At 51.4% G+C, this 25,777-nt stretch overlaps 1 protein-coding gene across 1 annotated transcript; it reads right to left on the reverse strand.

The window, feature by feature from the left end:
* Nucleotides 1-17,630: 17,630 nt before the first annotated feature.
* Nucleotides 17,631-24,890, reverse strand: IRF1 (interferon regulatory factor 1). Its single transcript, XM_055430071.2, has 10 exons — nucleotides 24,756-24,890; nucleotides 23,628-23,719; nucleotides 22,258-22,357; nucleotides 21,285-21,461; nucleotides 21,113-21,162; nucleotides 20,873-21,005; nucleotides 20,589-20,699; nucleotides 20,203-20,252; nucleotides 18,930-19,065; nucleotides 17,631-18,615 (listed from the first exon to the last, which is right to left on the reverse strand). Exons 2-10 carry the CDS (start codon nucleotides 23,712-23,714, stop codon nucleotides 18,503-18,505), a joined length of 957 nt encoding a protein of 318 aa, XP_055286046.1. The 5' UTR covers nucleotides 23,715-23,719; nucleotides 24,756-24,890; the 3' UTR covers nucleotides 17,631-18,502.
* Between the last annotated feature and the right edge of the window lie 887 nt (nucleotides 24,891-25,777).

Raw genomic sequence — 25,777 nt, forward strand, 5'->3', positions numbered from 1 at the left:
TAATGTTATTGAATGGCACACTGAAGAATGGTTAAAATGGTAAATGTTATGTTATATATATATTTGCCATTATAAAGTAATTTGAGTACACTGTAGACATTTTAGAAACTATTGATAAGCTCAAAAGGAAAAAAATCAAATCATTCATAATCTTACCAGCTAGAGAAAGCCTGCTGTTAAAATTTCAGTGTGTATCTTCCCATTCCTTTCTCGTTCTCTCTCTTTAAAAAAAAAAGTGAGTGTGTGTGTGTGTGTATCTTTGGAGACCACACTGGACCTTTAGAAAGCCTCATCACATGTCCCTCGATTGTCTTAATTGTTCCTGTTGATGCTGCTTCCTCCTTTCCAGACATTCAAAATGAGGCTATCCTTGTTTTGTACAGCAATCCTTTGAACAATTTCTCACGCCTGTTATAATTTCACTGCTTCTAGGGTTACTCTTCACTGAAAATGCCCATTTCTTCCATGGGTGTGAAATGTGGTACAGAGCAGGCCTGATAATATGTCTGAAGGGGTTGGAGAGAACAGCAAGTGCCTCTCCCACTTTCTCAGATATCGCAGGTCTTAGATACGTACTTCTGAGCATGTCAGCTTTCTTGGATGGTGCAGTTGCTGTGGCTCCTGCAAAAGTCGCTGACAACTAAGCGCTAAGCCTGTTGGTCCAGGCTGCACATGTGCACAGGTCCACGTGCACTGCTTTGGGCGGGTGCGGTGGGGGGGTCCTTGCTTCTTGGACCTGGTGCTGAGCCTCACATTACTGCTGTTGATTCTAGCTCCTAGATCCAGGTTCTGCAGCCAAGAGCCTGTAGTGCCAGGCCCCAGTGAGCAGATCACCCCTCTCCACTGTGAGGGAGTGCAGAAAGGAGTAGGGTCCCATAGACTCTACGCCTGCTGGGTCCTGGGAGAAGTAGCCACTTCCTCTCTTCCTCCCTTGAGAAGTGGGCCTTCTTCTTCACACCAGGCACCACTCTGCCCTTCACAGCCCTGAGTCGGCAGGAATGAGCCCAGCTGTCAGAAATAAGGGTGCCTTCCCCCACATGGGCTCTGTGGGCCTTGGGGGCTGCCCTCAGGCCTGGCCTCCAGAGCTGTGCCACAGCTGTCGCACCGTGTGGAACTGCTCCCAGACCCTCACATCCGGGCCCAGCTGCAGCCTCCCTCCCCAGCTTTGCCACCTGGTCCAGGAGCCAGGACACAGCCAGCTTCACTGGCAGTGAGAGGTGAATCAAGAGGCCACCATCACTCAGGTGACTAAAGTTCATGTCTGTGCCCAGCCTTCATTTGTTTCTAAATCCAGTCACAGACGTGAGACCCTTCTCTCTTGGCTTTGAGGCTCCACAAAAGGGTTTATTTAAGGTTTCAACCAAAACCTTTATAGCCCAGTCCTGAGAAGATTATCTTTTTATTGCAATTTTGATTAATGATTGATCAAAAAGTGATACTAGAGACACTGAAGAACAAATTTGCCCTGGAGATTAGCAAAGGTCTACATCTGCCAGGCTTGGGGACCTAACCACCTGCTGCCTCCAAAGTCAAACCAGGGCAAGGTACTTTGGAAGACCCACCCAGGGGTGGGTGGGTCAGACACCCAGGTTTGCTGTCTTTCTGTTTGTCTCTCTCTCACACACACATAGGGGAAAATACTGATGTGTAAATGTTCTTAAATCCTTTTCAGAATTAGCAGGGACAGAACAAAAGGAAGTGAGGGCTCTTAATAGAAGTTTTCTTTCTTTTGTTTCTATTAATGCCTATTTTAATGTCTGTTACAAATTAGCATCTTAAAGGGAGATCTGGAGTGTGAGGAAGAAAGGAGGTTGTGTGAGGACCGAAACCTGGGCTTCCTCAGATCTCCACCCCCAAAGAACTGACATCTGAAACATGTCCAATTCCAGGCAGGGAAGAGGCAGGGCATGTGGAACAAAGCTGCACAAGCAGTTGTGGGAAGAGCCTTGGGGAGTGACTGTGCTCTGCTCAGCTAAGATCTGGCTGTTTTGATGGTCTCTGAGGCCGTGAGTCCTTGTAGGGTCCAGGGGCCACGTCAGAATCAGAAGGACCCAAATCTACCACCTCAGAGACAGGGGAGCCAGGGACCTGCATTTTAACAATCTCCCCTACCCAGGGTTCGCCCAGTCCCCAGCTCTGTGAGCTCCACGGAGCAGGATACTGACAGGAACGCATTGTTTTTCTTCTGTCTCTCAGCCCCTCCGGTGCCCTGGGGCATGAGGAGTGGAGAGCTGGCAGAACAGCTTCTACATGGAAACTGAAAAATGAAACTGGAAATCACAGCCTCACAGCCTAAGGAAATGGGGTTTCTTTTCCACAGGGAGAGACCCTGAGGGTAAAAGAAGCAGACAAAGGGGAGAAACCTGTTTAGTGAAGGCCGCAAGGTGTTTCTTAAGGAGCCTGCTGGTGAGCGCACTGAAGCAGGGTTGCAATGGCGGCCTGCAGGCCAGGTGGTGCCGGCAAGGATGGCTCTGGAGGCTGCCTGGCCGGCTGCTATCAGCCCTAGAGGGCTTCCTGCCCTGCAGAAGCTAATTTCAGCCTTTATGTTGAACAGCTCTTTTCAGAGGTACTTTAGGAAGAGTCCTGGCTCTCAGTTAATCTGAAAATATTTCTCAGAATTGAAAGTTTCATACCAGCATTTCATCCCAGCAACTTCTTGCCCCACAGGGCTCTCCCACACGCACACACAGGCCTTTGATGAGGATTGGAGAGGCTTGAGTTTAGCTAAGGATCAAAGATCAAACAGCCTCATCTGCCCGCCCCTCTGGTCTCCCACACCACACACACCTGAGTTTGTGCTCACCCAAGGCACAAACGCTAAAAGAGCTTTCACAAAGACACCCCTTGAGGCAGCCTTGAAGATACTTAGCAGAGCCGCCTTCCTGGAAACAGATTTCCTGAAGGGACTGGAATGCGGGGGAGAGGAGCCCAGTGGGATAGGGGCCAAGAACTGTCCCTACCCACTAACTCCACACCATCCTGGCTGCCCAGCCCCCATCCCACCCACTCCTTCTTTGATTAGGACCTTGAGGGTGAATCCTCTCACAGGACACTGTGTTTTCCAGATATTTGTGTTATTATTGGCCTCACGTCTGTGTCCCTCATTGGAACTAAAGACTCCTCAAGGCCTGGAACATGGTCTGTGTTGTTTACCGCTGAATCCTTGATCTTTTGCATAGTGTTTGACACTTGGTAGGGACACACAAAAATATATGTTCCATGAGTGAGGGCAGCCTGAAATGCCCAGCAGAAGGACGGTGCTCTAGCGCACTGGCATATCTCAGCGTCCACACCCACCCTGGCCTCTCAGAGCACCTTCAGCGGAGGAGGCAGTGGACAGACAGATGCCCCAGCTCGGCTGTCCACAGTCTCCAGGCCCATGGATGCTTTTACTGTCCCGGTGTGTGCAGGAGAGGGCTTAGTGTGGGGTTCTTCTGTGGCTCGCCCTCCATAGTCCTGACTTTGCCTTCTTCACCTGACAGATGGGCTCATATACCCTCTTCCCAGCAAGCCAGGACCTTGGCTTTCTGGGCTACCCCAAAAAACAAAGGCCACTTTATGATCATTTTTATTTTTGGCTGCGAGGCATGTGAGATCTTCTTTCCTCAACCAGGAATTGAACCCACAATTCCCAGCAGTAGAAGAGTGGAATCTTAACCACTCTACCTCCAGTGAAGTCCCAAGAAAGGCCGTGTTAGCATATAGGTCAGGAGGAGACAAGCTGGCGTTGGGTGTGGGGAGGGGGGAAGTGTGACAGTGATTAAAAAAAGTAAAAAAGAAGATGCCAGTGAATGGTCCTCTGGGAGGAGACATGGACATGGGAGCAACTCTGATTTCAGGCCCCTCGTCTTTTAGTCTTCTCAGCCTCACTTTCTCATCCAGAAATAGGATTTGTTCTTTTGAATGTGCCTCAAAGCCAATATAACAGAAGATAATAGGGCTTACTTTGGAATTGGGCTATTTGAGATAAAATGTCAGCTGTGCATTTACGGACTACGGGACCTCGAGCCAGTCACTGAATCTACCTTTGCCTCGTTTTTCTGTCAAATGGGAACAATCATAGTGGATTCTGTGCACTAATTCACGTTCCTGACACTGGTTGAGGTCTCAGTCATTGTTAGCTATTATTACCTTACCAAGGCTTGTGAGGATACAACAAGATGACAAATGTGAGCATAGTTCCCAGACCCAAAGGTGCTGAACAAATATGAGGAAAGAGGGGAATATGTGGAAATACTGAAGGCACAGCTTCCCTCCCACATTTGTTTGGGGTGGGGCAACAGTTAGCTTATTTAATGTTAAGTTAGAAGATGCACCAAAGGAAGGTGACAAACTGAAACCGCCAACCGTTTGAGCTGTAGGCTGCACTGAAACGTGTGGCCGGTGCAGATGGTGAGGGCCTGGGCAGGCCCACTTCCTCCCTGCGTGCCACGGGTCTTCCTCATACCAGCCGCTTCCCAAGGCTACAGGAAGTAGGGCCAGGAACACTTCAGGGTGTGTGCGGGGAGGCTTGGGCCGGAGGTCGGCAGCTGCCGGGGTGAGAACAGAAGTCTTCCGGGTCCTTGGTGGGTCCCAGGGCCACCTGTGCAGCAGACGCTGCCCTTTCCCTGCCCGGGCCTGTCCAGGACGGGTTTGTAGCAGACTCTCCACCCAGGCTCTTCTCTCTTGAGGTTGCAAGTCACTGTACACAAGACGTCCAGCCCAAGAGAGGCAGGCCAGAGAAGAGAGCTGAATCTTTTCTCAAAGGAAATGCAGTTGTGGTTTTAAGATGTTCACTTCACATCTGTGGTTGGCGTTTCCCAGGGTTCTCAAAGGTGAATGCAGGGTCAGCCCGATGTTGTCAAATAAGGTTCATCAGTGACCCTAGCAACAGGCTTCACTGCCCATTGGCTGCCACTGCTGCTGCTAGCCAATGAGACTTCCTACAGGCCAGCACTGATGCTTCCCAGCTGCTACCTGTCAAATCACTGCCCTTTGGAACAGCACAGATAGGTAGAAAGCTCGGGGCAAAGGTGCCAGGACAGTAGGACTGGGCCAGCGAGCCACTGAGTCTCTGCACAGCATTGGTCTGCATCCTCAGCTTAATGGCTTGCTCCCAACTTGCCAGGATGAGATGTTCCCTCCCACTCCCACCGTCTCCGAGCTTGGAACTCCGTAGTTCCTATTTCATAGCTCTGTCCATTCCTTATTTGTACCAGGCACTCTGCTAAGCTCCTTCTATTCATTATCTCTTTCAGCCCTCTCAATAACCCTGAGAGTGAATTAGCCCCATTTTACAGATGAGGAAACTGAGGCTAATAGAGGTAACTGGCCTGGTGTTGCACCGATAAGTAGGAAAGCCACAATTTAAACCCCATTTAAACAAATCCAGATCCCACGCTATTAACTGTCATACTGTATTGCCATTAGCTCAATGTCTCTGACTCAGTCTCTCCTTCTGTGGCATGGGATGCTAACACCTACCTCACAAGTTTGGGGTGAGTATTACGTGGCATAACTTATGTGCAGAAACCTAGTGCAAAGTGGTGGCTTGTCCAGTGGCACACCTTGGCACCTGTGAGCTTGGAGCCTGAGAGGTATGCAGCCTGCACGTTCCTCTCCCATGGAGTGTGCTGCTGAAACACTGAGGTTTGTGGGCTGGACTTCTCTGTGGCCCTCATATTTGGTTTCCACTTCCTCATTCTTAGCCTCCTCCCACCCTCACCCAACTGTATCACTGAAGCAGGGAGGCTGGAGAGGAGTCTGCTGCGAGAGGCCCTGACCTTTGGGTGCCAGAGGGGATAGGATGGCTGGGCTGAACAAGACAAGTTTGGAGGATAGGAGCTGGGCCAGTCAGGTGCAAGGGCAGGCATCCTTCATTTCCTTTGTGCCAGATAGAAACATTTTCAGAATTGAAAAATATGTAAATGATCTGGTAACAGTGAAAATACATGTGCCCTATAACCCAGCAACCCCACTTCTCAGAATCTGCTCTAACCAGAGTCTCACCCACATGCAGCACAATATTCGCATAGCACCAGCGAGAATCCAAATGCCCATCAGCACTAGAGAACGCAGATAAACTGTGCAGCATTCCTGCAGTGAAAATGAGTGAACCACAGTGACCCATGATACTGCAATATTGGATAATAATACCACAGTAATACTGTGGCTCTCATCAGCATCATGTTCACGTGAAACCGCAAAAGAATACACACAGTGTAATTCCTTTCATGGAAAGTTTAACAGCTGGCAAAACTGAATTGTATTGTTTGTTTAAGGATATGTGCAGGGAAGGTAAAACTATAAAAAGCACAGAAATTACCACAAAAGTCAATGTAGTCATGACCACAGGGGAGGGTTGAGGTTGTGATTAGGAGGGTCAGAGGGGTCTTTGAGGGTGCTGGCATTGTTTTATTTCTTGACCTGGCAGTGGTTATACAGATATTTGCTTTATATTTTGTACTTATTAAACTGAACATGCGCTTTGTGCATTTTTTTCTGCATAATTATTGTTTTGCAATTAAAAAAAAGGCGTGTGTATGTCAGTTCTAGCACTGAACCATGCAGTGAATGGACAGGACAGCAGAATGAGCTCTGCCCAACGTGAGCCCTTTTTTGTGTGAGACAGCATGCAGGAGTTCCACACTGCTGAAGCACAGCTGTTAACTGCAGATGAGGAGCCTTGGCGGGAATGGAAGATAAAGGCCATTGTGGAGTTTAGGATTGACAATGATGTTCAATGGATTGGACAGCGATATGTCCTTTGACGTATCATTGCAGCCAGTGGTTGTGGAAACAGGGGCTGGATCACACCATGGTCAAGACCTGCCTGAACTGGAGGGGATCTGAGTGGGCAGAAGGACGCATGCAAAGACCATAGTCAGGACCCAGCCTGCTTGGCCCCCGGTAAGGGTTGATTCAGCCGGAGCTTCCATCCCAGGATCCCCTCTTTAAGGATGTGTGTATTTGCTGATTATCTGCTGTATGCCTAACCCCTTCAGGATCCAGGAAGAAAACAGCCCTCCTCGGTGGCTGAGACAGGGCCTTGTAGGATACACAGCAAAGAGTTGAAGACTATAGGATGCAGCTTTCCCGACTCGACCTCTGGGGGTACTGGCATTTCCAAGGTGGCAAGCTTGTTTTATTTATCCTCATTTCCCTACCGTGAAGTAGGCAATGAATGACTATTAATAAACCTATATATAGAATATATGCTGTAGAGAGTACAGTCTCATCGGGCTCCAGAGGCGCAGCCTGCTGGGCAGCCTGCTTCTCTGGCCCATCTCCAGCCATCCCAGCCAGCTACAACAAACTTCCTCAGGAACCCCCAGGGCTCTGGCCCAGCGGCAGCCCATCAGGTATCAAAGATCGCCCTCTGTTTTTTTTTTTTTTTCTTTCCAACCTAAATATCACCAGTTTCCACAGTCATTTGTCTTATAGCCCTCAGCATTCTGGTTATCCAGTCTGGAGAGGCAATAAAAATATCCAGATATGGTCCGAACAGGCAGAAACATGCCTTCAGATGGCAGATTTAAGTTTGTGTGCTTTGACAGTCAATGTATTGAATCTGTGATGGTGACAGCAGCTGGCGTGGCCTTGGACATGGTCAGAAGGTTCATGATTACTGCTGAGTGTCTTTCTTTCTTTGGTATTCTCATGGCCTTTGCATGCAACTTTTTGATGTAAAACCCCAAGCTGTAACCCTTGTCACAGTGTCATATTTCTCCTCAACTCTCCTGGAGACTCACTGATTGTTGGCTAAAGGTAGGCACTCCATAGATATTAGCGTCTATTATTTACTTTACTATTTTCTTTATTTGAATGGACAGACATAACTTCAGTGTCATTTACTGATAACATCAGGCACTGCTAGCTGCTGGAATATAACAGTGAACAGAATAGGCCTGTCCGTGGCCCCCTGAGAGCTCCCAGGCACTCTGGGAAGACTTGTTGATTGAATGCACTGTGATCCACACCGCCACCAGTGATGTTCAGACATTCCTTGGGTGCTCTCTGCGGGTTCAATTCAGAATGCATCCTCCTTGCCTCCAGTGCTGCACTGGGAGAGTTATTGAGGCAGATACCACTGTGGGAGTGAAAAAACTCTGAAGCTGAACTGTCTAGGGATCAAGTCCTAGCTCTGCCACAGACCCACTGTGGGACCATGGATGAGTTGACTTGACCTCTCTGAGTGTCAGTTATCTCCTCAGTGAAATGGAAATAACAATCCATCCCTCAAAGATGATCAAATAGGGTCCCTGCACTGCACAACTCCAGGGGGTGCCATTCCCATTTTAGTCTCTGCAGCTGCTGGTGGCCTAGGATTAAAAGAGACCACTTTTGCTGTGTGATCTGAAGTTAACAGTCAATAAATGGTAGTTATTGTTATGTACAAGTTAGGAGGGGAGCAGGGTTCACTGCAGGCTGGCAGGCTGCTTAGGATTCGACCAGGCTTTGTTCTTCAAGGAAGGGCAGGGCTCTGAGCAGCAGAGACTGTGATGCAGGCAATTGCCAGGAGGCAGCTACTCCCAGGGCAGATCTGGTGGAAAGGAAGCTGGAAGGGAGGTGGTAAGGAATTCTCTAGAAGAAGCCCACTGGAAGCTGGGCATGGAGCAGAGATGGGTGTGACTAAGATGAACGCTCTGATTATTGAGCTGCAGAGAATCCTAGAGCATCTTGTGCAGCATCGACTCTCACTGGGCCAGCAGAGACCAGGGAAAGAAAGCAGTTGAATCTCTGAGGTTTTGCAACGAGGACCAGAGTCAGGACTCCTGCCTTTGCAGCACCCAGCTCAGATGACTTCCAGTCCAGCCTGTGGTTACACAAAAGGAAGTACCTGGCATTTTTCATACGTACATATATATATATATATTTTTTAACTGTAAAAGTACTTATAGGTCATTGTTGAGCATTTTTAAGTTACATCAATATAAAGAAGAAAATATAACCACCTACAGTCCTACCAACCAAAGACATCACCATTAGTATTCTGATGCATTTCTTCTAGTAGGTATCCCATGTATAAAAGTATACATTCATTAGATTGAAACTGTATTGTGTAGAGTTTCATGTTCCACCTTTTCCCTGTAAAATTGTGTTTCATGAGAAAGAAGGACCATTTTTTTTGCAAAAGAAATTCTAGAAAACTACTTTGCTTAGGAGAAAAAAAAAAAAACAACAATGTGCAAAGCCCCAGTCTGCATCCGGCGGGCTGCAGGCTGGCTCTGTCTCACGTCCGGTCTAAGCTCTGAGGCCTCGGCACCAAGAAAGACAAGTCCTTCTCTCCTCTCCTGCCCAGGCTGCAGCCTCCTGCCTACAGGCAGGCAGAGATGATGAGTCTGCACTCAGCCTTCCTTCCCTGACACAGGATGTGTCACCCACTCCATCCAGAAGCCTGTGGGGCTGCGATTGTTATTACGGACAGTTACTGCTCGTGAACGACAACAGCATCTCAGTCTGCGCAGCACAGCATTTCCTCATGCATTGTCTTTCCCGAGACTCAAACACACAGTCAGGCAGATGAGACAGAGGCTGTCTCACCCATTGTACAGATGAAGAGGCAGTCTCCTCAGAGGTTTAGTGCCTTATTTGAGGCCACACAGCCACTCAGTAGCAAAGCAGGGATTTTATGAAGATCTGGCTGACTTTAAATCACTTTGGTGATTTTTTTTTCCCTCTCAGCTTTTCTTCTCTCTAGTCCTAGCTTGTCCTAAGCTAAACCGAAGGAAAATCCCTTTAGTGAGGCCACAGACTGACAGAGCTGTGCGCACTACGGGTGTGTGGAAAGGACACAGAACACCACCCTCGGAGTGTCAAGCCAAGTGCTGTCGGCTCTGGCTGGATCCGCTGGGTGGCCTGACCTCAGGGCAGCTCTTCAGGACAACTCAGAGCCAGCACCATCGGAGGTTTGGGGAGTGGGTTCAGGGAGGCAGCTACTTCCTGTGGGCTAGTCTTCAGACATCCTTCTTGACCCACCCAGTCATGGGGCGCATGCCCTGCCCCGGACTCCAGAATCACAGTGTCTCCCAGGACAGAGTCAGCTCCTTCCCAGAGGGGCTGTGGAGCTCTGTGAGGCTGACTCTAACCGAGGGGTTCCGAGCAGTTACATCCCTCAGGTGGTGTCCCAGTGCTGCTTCTCTAACAAATTACCATAAACTAAGTGGCTTAAAACAACACAAATTTATTTTATTTCTGTAGGTCAAAAGTCCAAAACGGGTCTCACTGAATTAAACTCGAGGTGTCAGCAGGGCTGCGTTCCTTTCTGGGGAGCTCTAGTAGACAGTCGGCTTCCTTGCCCATTCTGGCTTTTAGAGACCACTTGCATTCCTTGCCTTGTAGCCCCTTCTTCCATCTTCAAAGCCAGCAATGGTTGGTCAAGTCTTTCACGTAATGCTGTCTCCCTGATTCTGACTCTTCTGCCTCCTTCTTCATTTAAGGACACTTGCAATTACATTAGACCCATCCAGATAATCCAGGATAATCTCTTTATTTCAAAGTGAGCTAATTAGCAACTATAATTCCCCATTGCCGTGTAAGAGAACATATTCACAGATTGCATGCATTAAGATGTGGACGTCTTGATTCCACCATGGACCGTTATTCTGCCTACCCCTCTGGGTTCTCAAAAGGCCCCGTTCTGAGGCAGAGAAAGCAGGCCAGACCAGACCACAGTCAGGACGTGCCCACGCTCATTAGGAGAGGTCCTTTATGCTCAGGTCCTCTCCTTCAGCTCAACCTGCCCTTGATTCCTCTTTTCCCATCGTCTGCTCCCAGTCTTAGGTAGCGAGGAGTTAGGTAGGAAGCACCAGGGAGTGTGGACATGGAGGAGGGGGCTGCAAGGCTGGATGCAGCAGGGCTGTAAGAAGACCTGGGAGCTGAGCACCTCCCATGCAGAGACCCTTGGGCTTCTAAGGACTGGGGTCTGAGCCTTGTCTCAGAGCACTCAGGCGCTGAGGTCTAATAGGTCCAGGCCTGGAGGGGCGGGCAGCCACGTATTGAAATCCCTCTACCTCAGCATCTCTGACTGCCCTTGACAGCCAGAGCTTACCTAGCCTCTTTCCTCACTGCTTGTCTGCTTTTACTCATTCCCTTTTACCACCCCTTCTCTGGTCCTTAGGCTGGAACTTTGTGGGGGCCTGAGGGAGCTATGGGCCCTGTGGAGCCTCTGTCCCTGGGCTGCCTGCTGAGGTCCCCAGGGATCTAACACCCAGGAGGAGGGCTGCCCTCCAAGGATGGTGACCAGCTTACCCCAGTTGACCCAGGACTTTCTCAGTTTTAGCACTGAAAATTCCCACATCCCGTGAAACTCATCTGTCCTGAACACTCTAGAACACTTAGTCGTTCTGCCTCCAAGGCCTTTGCCCCTACTAATCTACTCTAGATTACCTCAGCAGCCTGGATGGCTGGCCCTTTGGACTCTTTGATGCCAACCTCTGCTTGGTGTCTGGGAGCAGAGATCTGGGGGCTGATGAAAGGCTCCAGTCTAGTGCTAGGGAAGCACAGATCCTGGCTTGCAGTGTTCCCAGCAGAGGCAGCACTCCTGGACCCATGCCACGAATCTACATGGGACAGAGCTCCTAAATATATGGACAGGGGAGTGAAAAACTGCGCTTGCACCCGGTCTCTAAACATTTAACAGTCCGATTACTTTGGGGTGGTGGATTGCAGGTGGCTTTAATTAATGTTTCTGTTTACTCATCTGTATTTCTTAACTCTGTACAATTAAACTATGTTCTTTTTTACTTGTGTACATTTTTAATAAAAGAAAGTAATTAATGACTCAGCCTTCCATCTCCAGCAGTCCCAATGAGGGACACAGATGGGTTGTGCTGCATGTCGCGGGATACAGTGGCCCTTGTTCTGGGGCCTCTGGCCTCTGGCTGGTCATGGTCCATTCTGCCCAAGGCTGCATTGCAGGGTCAGAGCTAGTTACCACTCTGTGCCCTCCCTGTCTCTCTGCCTGCTCCCTGCAGCCCAGAGTCCAGCCATGAGTATCCCCCAAGGAAGGACTCCGACAAGCCAGTGGACTGTGGGCAGAGAAGGTGAGCAGATGCTAACTGCAGGGCTTTGCCGGCCCAGCATTTTGGAAGAGATGTTCTCAAGCGCCAATCCCGCCTCAACAGGATCTCCTCCTGTGAGAATATGGAGATGAGCTGCTTGCCTTGGTGGAGCTTCCAGTCTGGTCAGAGAGGTTGGGCACGTGGGAAAGTAGCAGACAGGAAGGGAAGAGGCACTGGGCTGGTGAGGTTTTGCCTGTGTGAACAGTCAGATCTGCGAGGGCCCCAAGACTGCATTGCAACTGTCTCAGTCTGGCCAGAGACCAAAACTGGGGTCCTCCCAAGTGTCCTGAGGAAGGTCTCTCAAGTGGGTGGCAGATGGTCTTCTAGGAGGAGAACTCAAGTGGCTTGCCAGTTCATGACAGAAGTGTGGCAATGAACTGTTTTCAGATGCTCTTCTGAGTCTTAGAAGCTTGAACATCCTTCGGGCCCTCCCCTGCCACGCCCCTCCGCCTGTCAAGCTCAGAAGGAGCACCGGGAGGGGAGCTCCAAATCCCCATCAGAGGCAGCCACGTCCCACCTCCCAAAAGCAAGGGCAGCAGCCTCACCCCGGTTCATCATCACCATGGTGTGGGCAACATGAAAGGACTTCTTGACTTCTCTCAGTTTTAAGGAAAGCAATTGCTCTTCAGGCATAATGACTCCCTCCCTCCCTATTCACCCACCAGATCCCTAAAGACCAGCTCCACACAACCGCACAACTTCCTCGTTCCATGAAGTCAGTTTTCTCAGAGAAGCCTTTCCTTCCCCACAATTCCTTCCCCACAATCCCCACCTGAGGACTCAGATGGCCTGGGCCACTTACTTTGCTCCTGAACTATGATCCCAAGCGTACCCCTTCACCTGTCTGAGCAAAGGTGTGGCTGGATATTTTTAACTGCTGTGCACCTGCCCTATAGTTCTAGGCCTATTTGGGATTGACAGTGTGAGGGAGAAGTTGGTAGTAGAACCACATACCCCACATCCACCTGGCTGGTAAGGGAAAGGGGAGAGCAGAAACAGAGAAGGACCCAAGCCAATCAAAGATAGATGGCCAGAAATGGAGATGAGCGGCACCCAGGCTGTCTCTCAGCAGGATACAAAGCGTGGGGGAGGCCTTCCCTGAAGGAAGCTTGCCAGTGAATTTGAGAGCCCACCTGATGTAGGGCTGCCAGAGATGCTGGGTTTTCTCAGGGGTCACAAACCCAGGATTAGACTCAAAACAGCCAAAGGGTGGCCCCAGCCTTGTGTCTGAGAGTTAAGATGCACCATTGACAGCCTTGGCTCATACCCAGAGCCAGAGTCCAGATCTCTGAGGGCCCCAAGGACTTAGCAAAGGCTCTGATTTACGGCAGAACAAGAGAGACCCGGTTGCCTTGCTCAGAGAGAAACGCAGCTGAAAAAGTCCTCTTGGATCCCTAGGGCTGAGCTAAGGCCTAGCAGGCTTGAGTCCCCTGGAGCTGGGAGCTGGTTCACAGAGACTTGCAGGGCTGAGCCCTGCGTTGAGGCCAACTCACAGGCCAGTCTGTGTTCTACCCTCGGGGGCCCCACCCACTGAACTGCAGGTGGCCTCCAGGGCATTTGCATCACTTCCCTTTAGGACCATGTCAAGCTTCACCTCACTGGGGCCCTCAGCCCCAGTGGCCCACAGCCTCATTGCCTGGGGTGGGGGCAGGGAGCTGAAGAACGGGGTCCCACACAATGTCGGGGCAGCTGCAGCTTCTACTGCCTTCCCTCTGTGTCTACAAATGATTTTTGTGCATGAGATACTAGCTGCCCCAGGCAAGCTATCCCAGACGTCTTCCCGAGGTCTCAGTTTCCCCCTGTGTGGACAGCCTGACACTGTGGAACCCGTCTGGGCTCTGGGCAGACAGATGTAGGTTGGAATCCAGGACCCATGCTGGTTAGCTGAATCATCCCGGACAAGCACCTCGTGCCAGCTGAGCTTTGGTTTCCGTGTCTGTGAACAGGGGCTGCAGCGGGTGCCAGAGCCACGGTGCGCACAGGGAGCTTGGCAGGCACTGGGTGAAGAGTGAGCACTCAGGGCATGCTGTCACCACCTCGCCGGACTCTGAGGTCCTTTATCAGTTCTGCTCCTCTCTGAGCTTGTGGAGCTGGATGAGGGATGTTGCGGTGGGCAAATGTCTGTCTCTCCCCTTGTGCTCAGTCCCCACATCCTGGCCTCATTGCCTCCAGTATCTTCCCAATTAAAACTCAGCATAGACTGTCAGCCTGCCTCACCGTTGACCTTACAGAAGCAGGGGGTTCTTCTACAACTCCCCACCCCTAGGAAATGGGCAGAAACGGGTCTCTTGGGAGCTGCCTAGAGCTGGGAAAACCATGTGGCCGTGTGTACCCTCGTGCTGCCTTAGATTTGGCCTCCCAGGCGAGCCCTGGCTGACAAAGGCAAGCCTCACTCTGCCTAGTACTTTGACTCCTGGGAAAAGAAGTACATGAGCTCCTCATTCTCCCTGCAAGCCTCTGCCCCTTTGACTGGCACGAGTGGGAAAGGTGAGTGCAGAGTTCTGATGAATTTCAAATATCGTTGTGATGGGAGGGTTAGTTGTGCCCAAGTTAAGAAAGGGCGCTACGTCTGACAGACAGAAGCTTCTTGGGTGCTTCAGCAGGACTGCTGAGGAATCCTGTACCTTGCTAACACAAGGCTTTTTGGACGTGTGCAGACTGTGTAAAAGAAGACCAAATGTTCCCAGAGAATGACAGACAGCCTGGGTGTGACCCAGCCCCACCAGCCTGGGGGCATCACTTCCAAGGGAAAGGACTCCACCTCCAACCAGGCGCAGGACTTTTTCCAAGACTTCAGTTCTGTCTTTGGCAGGCCCCACCCAAGACTTCCAGAAAGATCTGAGAAAGCGCTTATCTTGCACACAGTGCACTGAGAGATATTGCACTCAGATATGTCAAGAAGGGATGATTGGCATGTCTTCCCTAAAGGTCTTCTAGGAAGCTAGCATACTAGCCTCTAGCTTTCTTTCTGTTGCCAAGTGAGCTGAATGAGCAACAGCCCAATTAAAGTGACACCTTCAGAGTAAGGTGAGGAAATCCCTTTTACTAACCAGAAATGCCCTGGAACATCTGTAGACTTGGCAGTTCTGCCTGGTGTGCCTGAATCCTACTTTGTTGGTTTATCCCATTGGAAGGTGATCCTTCATGACAATGATGTTATCACAACCCCAGCAAAGCAGATCTTTCTATGAACTCCTAGTCCCTCAGCCAAGAACTTCTACCGTTAGTGCTTCAGCTGAAGTTCTTGGGAGTAAGCCACAAAAGCATTGGCAGGTTCTTCGAATGAATTTAAATTATTATTCCCAAATCTGACACAGATTATACTGATGTTCCATTTCAGGCACTATTTGGCTAATGAGTTAGTGTCAGCTACCATCATCCTTAAGTGAGCATTGGACTTTCCTTTTTCTCCTCAGGCGTGGTAAGATAGCTCACCATCCTGGAAAATCTGGCTCCATCTCACACTTCCCTTCCAGGTCTGGCCCCTGGGACCCAGCACACTTGTGATGGGGAGGGGGATATTTTGGGGGCCCCTCCTGGACATTCCAAGGAATTGGTTCCAGTTGTCTCAGATGCCTAGGGTATGAAGAGTTGGAGACCAGGACTCTAGAAACTCCATCTTGGCTCTAGAGATTGGGAGCTCATTGATGGAATTCCTTTCCCACTTTGGAAACTTATAAGTGATGAACTTTGTGTACTAAAACTTGAGAGATTTCCATACCTATCTGGAACTTCAGCATATCCACTGCCTACTTACTGTCAGGGATTAAGTCTGAGGTCCCTGCTGTTTGCTCTGGGTTCCATGCCTTCCCCGGCATCCCTCCTAGGTATGATCTACCTGGCTTCACACTACTTCCAGCCATCATTAGTTGGAAAAGCCACCCACTAGACCTTGCCAAGCCCCCAGTTGGAAGCCATAGAAGTCTGGCTTCCCCAAATACTATTTTTCACTCTAAGGGCTGGGCCCTGGAAGAGCTGGGGAAGGCCTTATTCCTCTCCTTCTGTCTCCAGGTGATGTTACTCTTCGAAAATCCAGGTGGATCTTCTGATGGGCAGGGCTTGAGATGAGTCTGTCTAGGCCTCCACAAGAATGCCCACCCAGCAGGAGGCCACCTGCCATTCAAGGAACAACACTTCCTAAGCTTTGCAGAGAACGGCTGACTGAACTTTTACCCATTTTCCAGTTTTTTATTTTCCCACTCAGCCTTCCCCCTCTCACACTCTTTTCAGACAGCTCAGCCCAACAAGGGGTTTCTCAGACCAAGAACATGGAAGGCGTGTCCACAGGGCTTGATTTTCCTGAGCAACCCCTTCACTGCCATGGCCTCATTCCCTGGAGGATACTACTGATGCCTGCTGGCTTTCCTGGGCCAGCCTGCCTACTGCTGGGTGCTGTTTAGCCCCAGAGCCAGCCTGCAGAGAAATGAGAAAAGCCCACTTCCAGACCTCTGACTCCTCACTCTGACTTGGCAATGAAGATTGCCTTGTATCAGTGCTTCCCAACCTGCAGTTTTCAGAAACACTGCCCTGATTCTTCACCCGGATTCTGTGTGTGTTAGCCTAGCCAGAACCCTGAAAAGATGTGGAATAAGGATGCAAGTTCATCCAAGGTTTTCCTAACACATTTGTGCATGGAGCTGTTTCACAGTACACTGCAGGGCTGATTTTCAGCACCAGTTATTATTGGCTGTCGAAACAGTAAAATACTTTCGAACAGTCAGGTGAATAGTCCCAAGCCCCAGTCCCCAGTGTCCTCCAGCCACCCCAGCCCCTCCCCCTCAAATATGCTCCCAATCCAGTGTCTACCTGCACTGTCCAATATGGTAGCCACTAGCCACGTGTGGCTTTTTGAATTTTAACTAATTAAATGAAACTTTAAAATTCCAGGGAAATCCCTGGCGTCCAGTGATTAGGACTCCAAACTTCCACTGCAGGGGGCATGTGTTCTATCCCGGGTCCAGGAAACAAGATCTTGCATGTGAGCAGCACAGCCAAAAAAAAATTTTTTTAAATCCAGTTCCTCCGTTGTACTGGCCACATTTCAAGTGTTTGGTTTAGCACATGTGACTATACCACTGCCTATTGTAGTGGACAACACAGACAGAGAACATTCCCATCACTGCAGAAAACGGACAGCATGTTATGCTCTGCATAGAAGGCCTCAGGGATCTTTATGGGGCTGGTGTCTGTTCTGATGGTGGCCATGCTGTGCCAACTGATAACTTTGTGAAGTAGCACCTAAATACACTTGCATTTGAGTTTATAGCAAAACATTAGTGTTTATGGCACATTCCTCAGAAGAACTCAAAACCTAACACTCCTTGGGCCCCAGGAGCCCCAAGTCAACTCATAGCTCTACCCGTATAGCCAAGGGCAATGACTGTATTTACATGAACATATCCCTGTGCCACAACTGTCCTTTCTCCTAACATCTTCTCCATGACCACAACTGAAAGGATTTCACAAAAGGTGTGTTACCACTCATCCCAAAGTTAAGCTCAGGCAGGATGCCAACAATGAATCCATCAGAATGTGTCTATTAAAAGTAAAATCACCTACGATTTATCTCTAAATAAAAGGCCACAACCCTTATAAACAATACAATTTTTATAAAAAGACAAATGTACATATTTACAATCATGTACATGTGTGGTCACACATGACTTAGTGGTCAGATGATATTTTCAATTTTAAATCACACCAAGGCGCTCATGCTTGCCTCCCTGGGCCTGCTGGGGGCTGCTGGGGCCTGCCTGAGGGGGCACATGGGTGCAGGACAAGGCACAGTATAAATAAATGCAAAGGCCAAAAGCTTGGGAAAACGTTAGTGTACACCTCTGATCAGAAATGTGGCAAGGTCCACAAGAAAAAGTGCCAGGTTTTTTCACAAGCCTCTCAGCCTAAGCAGGGAGCAGGGCAGAGCTCCTCTGGGGCAGAGGGGGCACTGTCCCACAGGGACCCCGTTCTTCCTTCACATTTCACTGGCTTTGGAACAGTCCCCAGGGCTCAGCTAGGAAGGGAGGCGGTTACTTTGGGAACAGGATTCACTTAGTGCAATTGTCTCTTAGTGCAGGCCAGCCCTGGAGTTGGTGCCATGTTTTCTGAGGTCACTGGTCCGTTTCCTCGGGCCAGCTCAGGGATAGCAAAACCCTCTCCAGGCAGTGGGGCTCAGAGGGGAAAGCTGGAGGCTGACTCCTGTCTGAGACTGCCACCTGACACACCAGTCTCAGAACCCCATCTTCCCAGGAGGCAGGGCCAGCTTTACCCCACAAGATGAGTCCAGACCCTGCCCTGCCGGACTGCAAGAGGCCACTGTCCCGAGGCGGAAAGCCCCATCCTTGGTCAGCAGTGGGGTTACACTTCATCATATCAAGGGCCACAGGATTCCTGCTTCTTTGCACCACACCACCATGATGCCGGGCCCCGTTGCCTGAAGGAGTCAAAGGGGGCCGGGGGCCCATCTATGGTGCACAAGGAATGGCCTGGATGGAGGGCAGCCTGACTGGGGTCAGCAGGCTGTCCAACCAGCTGGCATCCATGGTCTTCATATCTGAAGATACCAGGCCAATATACCCTAGAAGACATAAAGAAGGTTGTGTGAGGACTGGGGGGTGAAGAGGCAAGTGTGTTCCCCTACCCCACCAACCCTCCAGCCCATTCCTGGAAGGCACAGACACAGCAGCTCCTGCTGTCTACCCCTCGGCAGTCTCATCTTAGGCAAACCCGAGGGCCTGGGAGCCACAGCCAGTCTGCAAGCTGTCTGTACCCAGATGAATTTAAGAAGGATGCTTTACCTCTGCTGCTATCTCGTCCTGCCCCCAAGTCTCCCCCGCCACCTCCATGGTTTTCCCATCTTTGAGAAACCATAGGGATCCAGGGTCTTCTTACCCCCAGGACTGTCAACTTCTGGCTCCTCCTTGCAACTGAACTCTCCATAGACAGAGGTGGGCTGGGCCCCAGGTTCATTAAGCAGGTACCCCTTCCCATCCACGCTTGTCTGCTGCCACCCTGTTTGCTCCAAGAGCTGGGGACAGATAAATAAGAAGCCATCAGCTCACTTCCAATACAGACTCACCCTCTGGCCCTGCCCCCAGTGAGCCAAAGCTTTCCAGCCAGGATCAGGTCCTTGGCTCTTTTCATATTCTCAGATGGATACATATGTGGAGTGCAGTTAGGATAGAGGCCCGGAGGTGAGGGTCTGCCCTGGGCTAACATTCCCACATCTACCTTCTGGTACAGACTCTCCAAGACCTCCCTCTCTACAGGGTAAGGACATACCAACTGGGAAGGTGGCTTACAGCAATGGTTAACATGCTAAGAAAAGATGCCTAGAAATTTCAGCTGCTGCTGCTGCTAGGCCGCTTCAGTCATGTCCGACTCTGTGCGACCCCATAGACGGCAGCCCACCAGGCTCCCCCATCCCTGGGATTCTCCAGGCAAGAACACTGGAGTGGGTTGCCATTTCCTTCTCCAGTGCATGAAAGTGAAAAGTGAAAGTGAAGTTGCTCAGTCGTGTCCGACTCTTAGCGACCCCATGGACTGCAGACCACCAGGCTCCTCCGCCCATGGAATTTTCCAGGCAAGAGTACTGGAGTGGGTTGCCATTGCCTTCTCCGAGAAATTTCAGCTAGAGAGAGGGAATTATGCACATATCTCTATTTTCTGGGCTGAAGGAACACAGCCTGGGTACAGCTACTACAAAAACTTTTTTGTATTTATTTTAAAAACTGAAGCAGAAAAAAACCTGGAGAATAATTTGCTTTTTTTAAAAAAAGCCATCATGTTATAAATCCCAAAGGCTGATTATTGAAACCTGATGTGCATTTCCCAAACTAACAGGACTGGGGCATGTTGGGGCGGAGGACACAGGCCAGGGACCCAGAACCGATGGGAGCTGAGTCAGAGCTATCTGAAGCCTGCTTTAGGACAGCATGTCAGAAACCCAGCCTCCCTCCTTCCCTCATTCCCACAGTGTTTCTTTCCCATCAGCCAAAAAGGTCAGTGGTCCCCAACCACATGGACATGACACTTGTCGGACTATGCAAGCCAACAGATTACGGCAGCAGCGGCAGCAGCAGCTGCCTACCCTCCAGTTTGGAAGCCCTCACTGAGAAGTAGCCACCTCTAAAAGGCACCAAAGGAGGAAGGAAGGGGCTTTTACCTTCATGATGTCCTCAGTTAATTTCCCTTCCTCGTCTTCATCTGTTGCAGCTGTGGATGGGGAACAGCAGAGAGGTTAGCTGAGGTCAGCCAGGCTCACCCTGAAGTGCTCGCCCACCCGGTCCCCCTGCCCCTTCCCACACACACACACACACACACACACACACACACTGGCCTCCCAGCAGATGTCTGCCTGCCATGAAGATTACAGAGCAAAACGCTGTCCTGGTGACTCAGCCTCTGGAACCCTGAAGCCACAGCTCTTCCCACCTCTCCTCTCCAGCCCACCAATCAGCTCAGTGCCAAGTGGAGTTCTGAGCGTCTTTTCTCCCTCAGGAAACCCGTCCTTGGACCCCAACAGGAAGGCCAGGCCCCAGAAGCACGAACCTTCAGAGGTGGAGGGCATGGGCGACACCTGAAAGTTGTACAGGTCGCTGGTGCTATCTGGCACAGTTTCCACAGGAATGGACCAGTTACTGACGCCACACGGTGACAGCGCTTCAGGACAAGAGAAACTGAGGGTCAGAGCTGTGTGCTGTCTCAGTTTGCCAGGATACCCAGCATCCCCCGCCCCCACGCATAGCCTGCCCCAACAGGCCACCGCTAGATCCAAAAGTAAGAGCCTCCCCACCAGTCTACACGGTCCCCCTGACAGACCCAGCCCTCCTCACCTGAAGTGAGAGTCCGTTCAATGTCCAGGTCCTGTGCCATGTAGCTGCGAACGGTGTAGTTGCTGTGGTCATCAGGCAGGGTGGAGCTACTGAGTCCATCAGAGAAGGTATCAGGGCTGTATTCCCCATACGGCTGTAGAAGGAGAAGGACGCTCAGGCCCAGGCTTGCTGTGGCACTCCTTTCACTACCCACCCTGACCCTCGGGAGACCAAAGGCTAACTGCTTAGGATCACACTCACCTTCTTCCTGGCCTTGCTCTTAGCGTCTCGGCTGGACTTGGACTTTCTCTCTGTGGGGCAGACAGGCTGTCAGCCCAGCCCCGGTCGAGGCAGGCATGCCGGCCCCAGCTCCCTTCCTCCTCCTTCCCTCTCTCCCTGAGGGCTCCCCCAGGCCCCAGAGCGCTGTGGCTACCTTTCCTCTGGCTCTTGGTGAGGGGTGGGAGCATCCGGTACACCCGCACAGCTGAGCTGCCCTTGTTCCTGCTCTGGTCCTTCACCTCCTCAATATCTGGCAGTGAGTTCATGGCGCAGCGAAAGTTGGCCTTCCAGGTCTTGGGATCCGGCTCCTTTTCCCCTGCTTTGTATCGGCCTAGTGGGCAGGAAAGGTGGAGAGGATCATCAGGGCTATAGGCGGGGACCCTCATTTGTGCCCTGGCTCAGAAGGACAAAGGCAAGGCTATCCCTAAAGCTTGCATGCTGCGAGAGATCCACAATGATCAAACCAGCAGGTATTCCTGGATGACACTGGTGCAGGCCCTGGGCTTCTCAAATGCCCAGACTTGGCCATTTGATACATCCAGCAAGCCTCCGGGAAAGGCCTCCCCAGAAGCACTAGAGAGGCCAAGCCCAAAGTGCTATCTTTGTCACAGATCAAGGCAGTCTCTCTTTGGCTGTCAGCAGCCAGAAAGAAGGGACTGGTGCTTATCTGATAGTTCCAAACATGGGAGAGGACACAGAGTAGGCAGCAAAGAATATTTACTGATAGGTGGACTAAGTGGTCCGAGATGGGCCAAGAGCCCCATCCTTGAAGGATAAAAGGAGGCTGCCAACCAGATGGGCCCAGGACCATTAGTCAACATCAAGAAAAAGGAAGGCCTGGATCTTTTTCAGTGTCCATACTTGCCACTGCTTTTGCCTGGGAGAACTTTAATTCAGCCACAAACTCCATGAAACCACACTTTTTAAGATTTTGGCTTTATAAATTCCTTTGTGAACTTGCTGAAATGATGAACCTCTCCCCCAAAACAAAGGCCTGCTCCCTGCCCACCCTGAATTATGTACATCTCAGGGAACTCAGAGACCCCAGTGAAGATCCTCTGTGTTAACAGAAGTGCCTCTCCTTCTCTCTTTCCAGCTCCTCTTAAGCTAGACTCCAGCACGCTCACCTGTGTGAATGGCCCAGCTCCGAAACAGACAGGCATCCTTGTTGATATCCCAACCATGCTTTGCAGCGTGCTTCCAGGGAATCTGGAAGATCATCTCCTCCTATACAGCACACAAGCACACGTACACACAAAGCTGTGTCAACTCAGAGACCACAGGTTTTTGGCCTTAATCTGCCCAACCCCCCAGGTCTGGGAAAAGACTGACTTCCCTTTTTCACCCTGACATCTGGCTGGGGTTGACCCATCCCGACAATGGCCTAAATAGACTGGTCCATCCCGACAATGGCCTAAGTAGACTGGTCCATCCCTCTGGATGGTTCTGATGAGCTATGGCATCATCGGGTCAGCAAGGACCTCCTCCTGCTCATTACAGATGTCCTAGGACCCATACAGAGGACCCCTGGATGCTTCTCTCTGGCTTGTCAGCACCAACATGGAAGTGAGAATTTGGTCCATTATATGGGGCTTCTCAGAACAACTGTGAACACTGGCTCCTACAAAGGGGGTTCTGGTCATATACCTGCAGGAGCCCAGGACCAGACTTGGATGATGACTACCTGTGTGACCCTGGCATTGACACTGTACCTCTTTATCCCTCACTGGTTTCCATGAAATGGGAAAAAAACAACAACACAGTAACAAATATAAAAGCTAAGGTCACACTGTTATCATTACTGGTGGTTTGAGTTAGGCTGCTCAGGTTCAAATCTTGGCTCTATCGCTTTTTGTGGGATCTCATTATCTACCTCTCAGTGCCTGTTTCCTCATCTGAAAATGGAGATATTAGTAAAATTTTCCTCACATGGCTACTTTGAGGATTAAATGACACAGTGTAAGTAACATACTTAACATGGTGCCATGCTCACTCCTAGTAAGTGAGCACAGTAAGCATTAGCTATTATTATGAATACAATTAGTACTACTAAGCCTTCAGGGTCTGTTCTTTTTGCAACAGCAAGAGGCCTCTTGGGTCACCTGCTGGGTCAGCCACCTCTTCCTGCCAGCAATGCCCACTTCTCTGTCTCCTATCTGCCCAAGTGGAGCCCTCTAGAAGGCTGTGTGTGCCTGTAGAGTTCTCCCTCAGTACAGGCCAGAACTCTGGCTCTGCAGATGCTGGGAGAATCTTGCTGCTGGAAAACTGTAAGTGGCCTCAGGTGGATGCCCCATGCATACCTCAAGAAGGGAGGTGGGCAGAAAGCAGACAGTAGGGCCCTGCCTGGGCTGGGTCTTATACACTCCCTGCAGGATCCACTGGGAAATACATCTACCTACTCCCTATCACTTCCCTTTTTGAACTGCATCTGAAGCTTTGGACCCCTGAAGAACATAGGTTAAAACAGTGGCAGAAACATCCAAAGAGTACCACTCACTTTATTAATCCAGATCAGCCCTGGGATTTGGTTGGAATTAATCTGCATCTCTAGCCAGGGTCTCATGCGCATCCGAGTGATGGGCATGTTGGCTGTGAAGAGAAGACAGAAGGCTCCTGTTTGGAGTCTGTTGAGCAGTCCCTGGCCACTACCCAGCCCCACCCCAGATCATTTAGTTACCCTCCCCTTCCCTCATCTAGATACCAAGTACTACAATCACGCAGAAGGGGACTTTCTCTCTAACAAAACCTCCCTCCAAATCTTTTCAGCATCTTGAGCAACACACTCCTTCCCTCAGCCCCTCCTAGACAGGAGACAGTCATGCCAAGTGATACTTTCAAGATTTATGTTAAGGAAAAGAGATAAAACACACAGGTATCTAAATACTAGGACTTTTCTCCCCAAATTCAAATTATTTGGGAAGAGAGGGGCTTCTTTTGCTTGATGCCAAGAAATTTCCCTGTTTGAGTTGTTGTCTGTCACTAGCCGTGCACCTTCCCTAATGGACAGTCACCCTGCATCCTCATCACCACCACCCCCCAATCTATCTTATGCCTCCCTGACAGCCACGGTGCCAAGGCTCGCACGCTAACCCTTTCGGCCTGGTTGCCCTCCTTGGGCGAAGTGGCCCAAAGAACACCTGTGGCGCCTCTTCCTGCGGTCCCGGGAGGTCCTCCAACCACCCAGCGCAGCCGGCCCCAGCCCCCGCCACCTGCAGAGACAGCTTGAAACCTGGGAGCTGGCCCTGAGCTGGAACCGCCGAAAAGCCGCCGCAGGGAGCAAAGGGCGCCCACGCGCTGATATACACTCCAATCCCCCGCACAGCCCTTGGATGCGCGCAACCAACACAGAGGGCCACCCAGAGGCCACCAGCGGCTTCGCGCACAGGTCTTCGACAGCGGCCAGGCACGGACAACCTCGGCGGGGTGGGCGGTCCACGCCGCTGCCCGCCCTCCCCGCGCAGCTGCTTGCGGCTCCTCCAGCGCCCTCCCGAGCCCGCGCGGGGGCCCAGGCAACGCCGCGCGCCCGTCGCTCTCCCGGCAAGGGTCTTCGTCCCCCACTTCCTGGCGCCCCGAGCGCGCCTTTGTCCGATGCCACCGGTGCCCCCTGCGGCGAAGGCGAGCTCACCTCGACAGCAAGCGCTATCCGACGGCAGCAACCGAGGGTCCCGGCGAGGACTGCTTTTGCGGGCGCTAGGAGCGCGATTCCAGTGGGAACAGGGAGAAGGCAGAGGATGCCCGGGTCGCGGAGCCGCTGGGCACGGCTGGCCTTGACTTGGCACGGCTCTCGCTGGCCTCTGCTAGCCCGACTTGGGTGCACGTCCTGCCTCGACGAAGGAGTGGCGCGCTCTGCCTGAACCGCGGCGCCGCGGACAATCTAAACACTTAGCGGGATTCCCCCAGCCCAGGCCGGGCCCCGCCCCCTGAAGAGCCGCGAGGACGCCCATTGGCCAGCGCCGCCTCATCATTTCGGGGAAATCAGGCTGTTGTAGAGCTAGCGGCGAAGGGGAAGTACAGGGCGGCTGCCCCTCCCCACCCCCTCCGGCCTGGCGCCGCCGCCCCGGGGCGACCGCGGGCCCGCCCCGCCGGCTCCCACTCCACCCCCATACCAGCGCACCCGGGAGAAAGCGCTCCTGGAAAGTCGAACGCCCCCGGCCCGCAGTTACTCCCCTCACTCGGCGCTCATCCAGCCTGCTAGCTCCTGAGGCCATCTCCTTGCCCTTCTTTCCTGCGGATGCCCCGGGATCTCTGTCTTCCCAGCCCCGGTGAGGGGGTCACCCCGGCACCTGCCGTCCTCTTCAGAGTGGACGCGAGGATTGAGTCCTTGAAAACCAACTTGCTTCCTCAAGCCCGTTAATGGGTGTCAAGAAGGGAGGGTTTCGGCCTTCAAACTGTCCCCTGTTCGAGGGGTGGTCCACCTCCGGGGGGGTTCACCTTCCCCGGGGAAGTAAAGGAAAGCCTACCCTGTATGGGGCTGCCAAGAGGAGAAGAAATCCCAGTTTGGCAGCTGTAGTTGCCTCAACTCCAAAACAATAGCCCTACTTTGCTGCTTTACCGTGACAGAGAGATGATGTCTGTGAAACATCACGCCCTACTTGGGCAGCAGATGATGCGTGGTTTTCAAGGCCCCTGCCAGAGTCTGTGACCAGG

The sequence above is a fragment of the Moschus berezovskii genome, chromosome 8 (assembly GCF_049115385.1).
Source record: "Moschus berezovskii isolate FMDL1 chromosome 8, NW_MosBer_1.0, whole genome shotgun sequence".
Lineage (NCBI taxonomy): Eukaryota > Metazoa > Chordata > Mammalia > Artiodactyla > Moschidae > Moschus > Moschus berezovskii.

Coding starts and splice junctions, on each gene's coding strand:
- IRF1 (XM_055430071.2), bottom strand. CDS start 23,714: ATGCCCATCACTCGGATGCGCATGAGACCCTGGCTAGAGATGCAGATT. Junction 21,462..22,257: donor GAGCTGGGCCATTCACACAG/GTGAGCGTGCTG, acceptor CCTGCCCACTAG/GCCGATACAAAGCAGGGGAA. Junction 21,163..21,284: donor CACCAAGAGCCAGAGGAAAG/GTAGCCACAGCG, acceptor TCTGCCCCACAG/AGAGAAAGTCCAAGTCCAGC.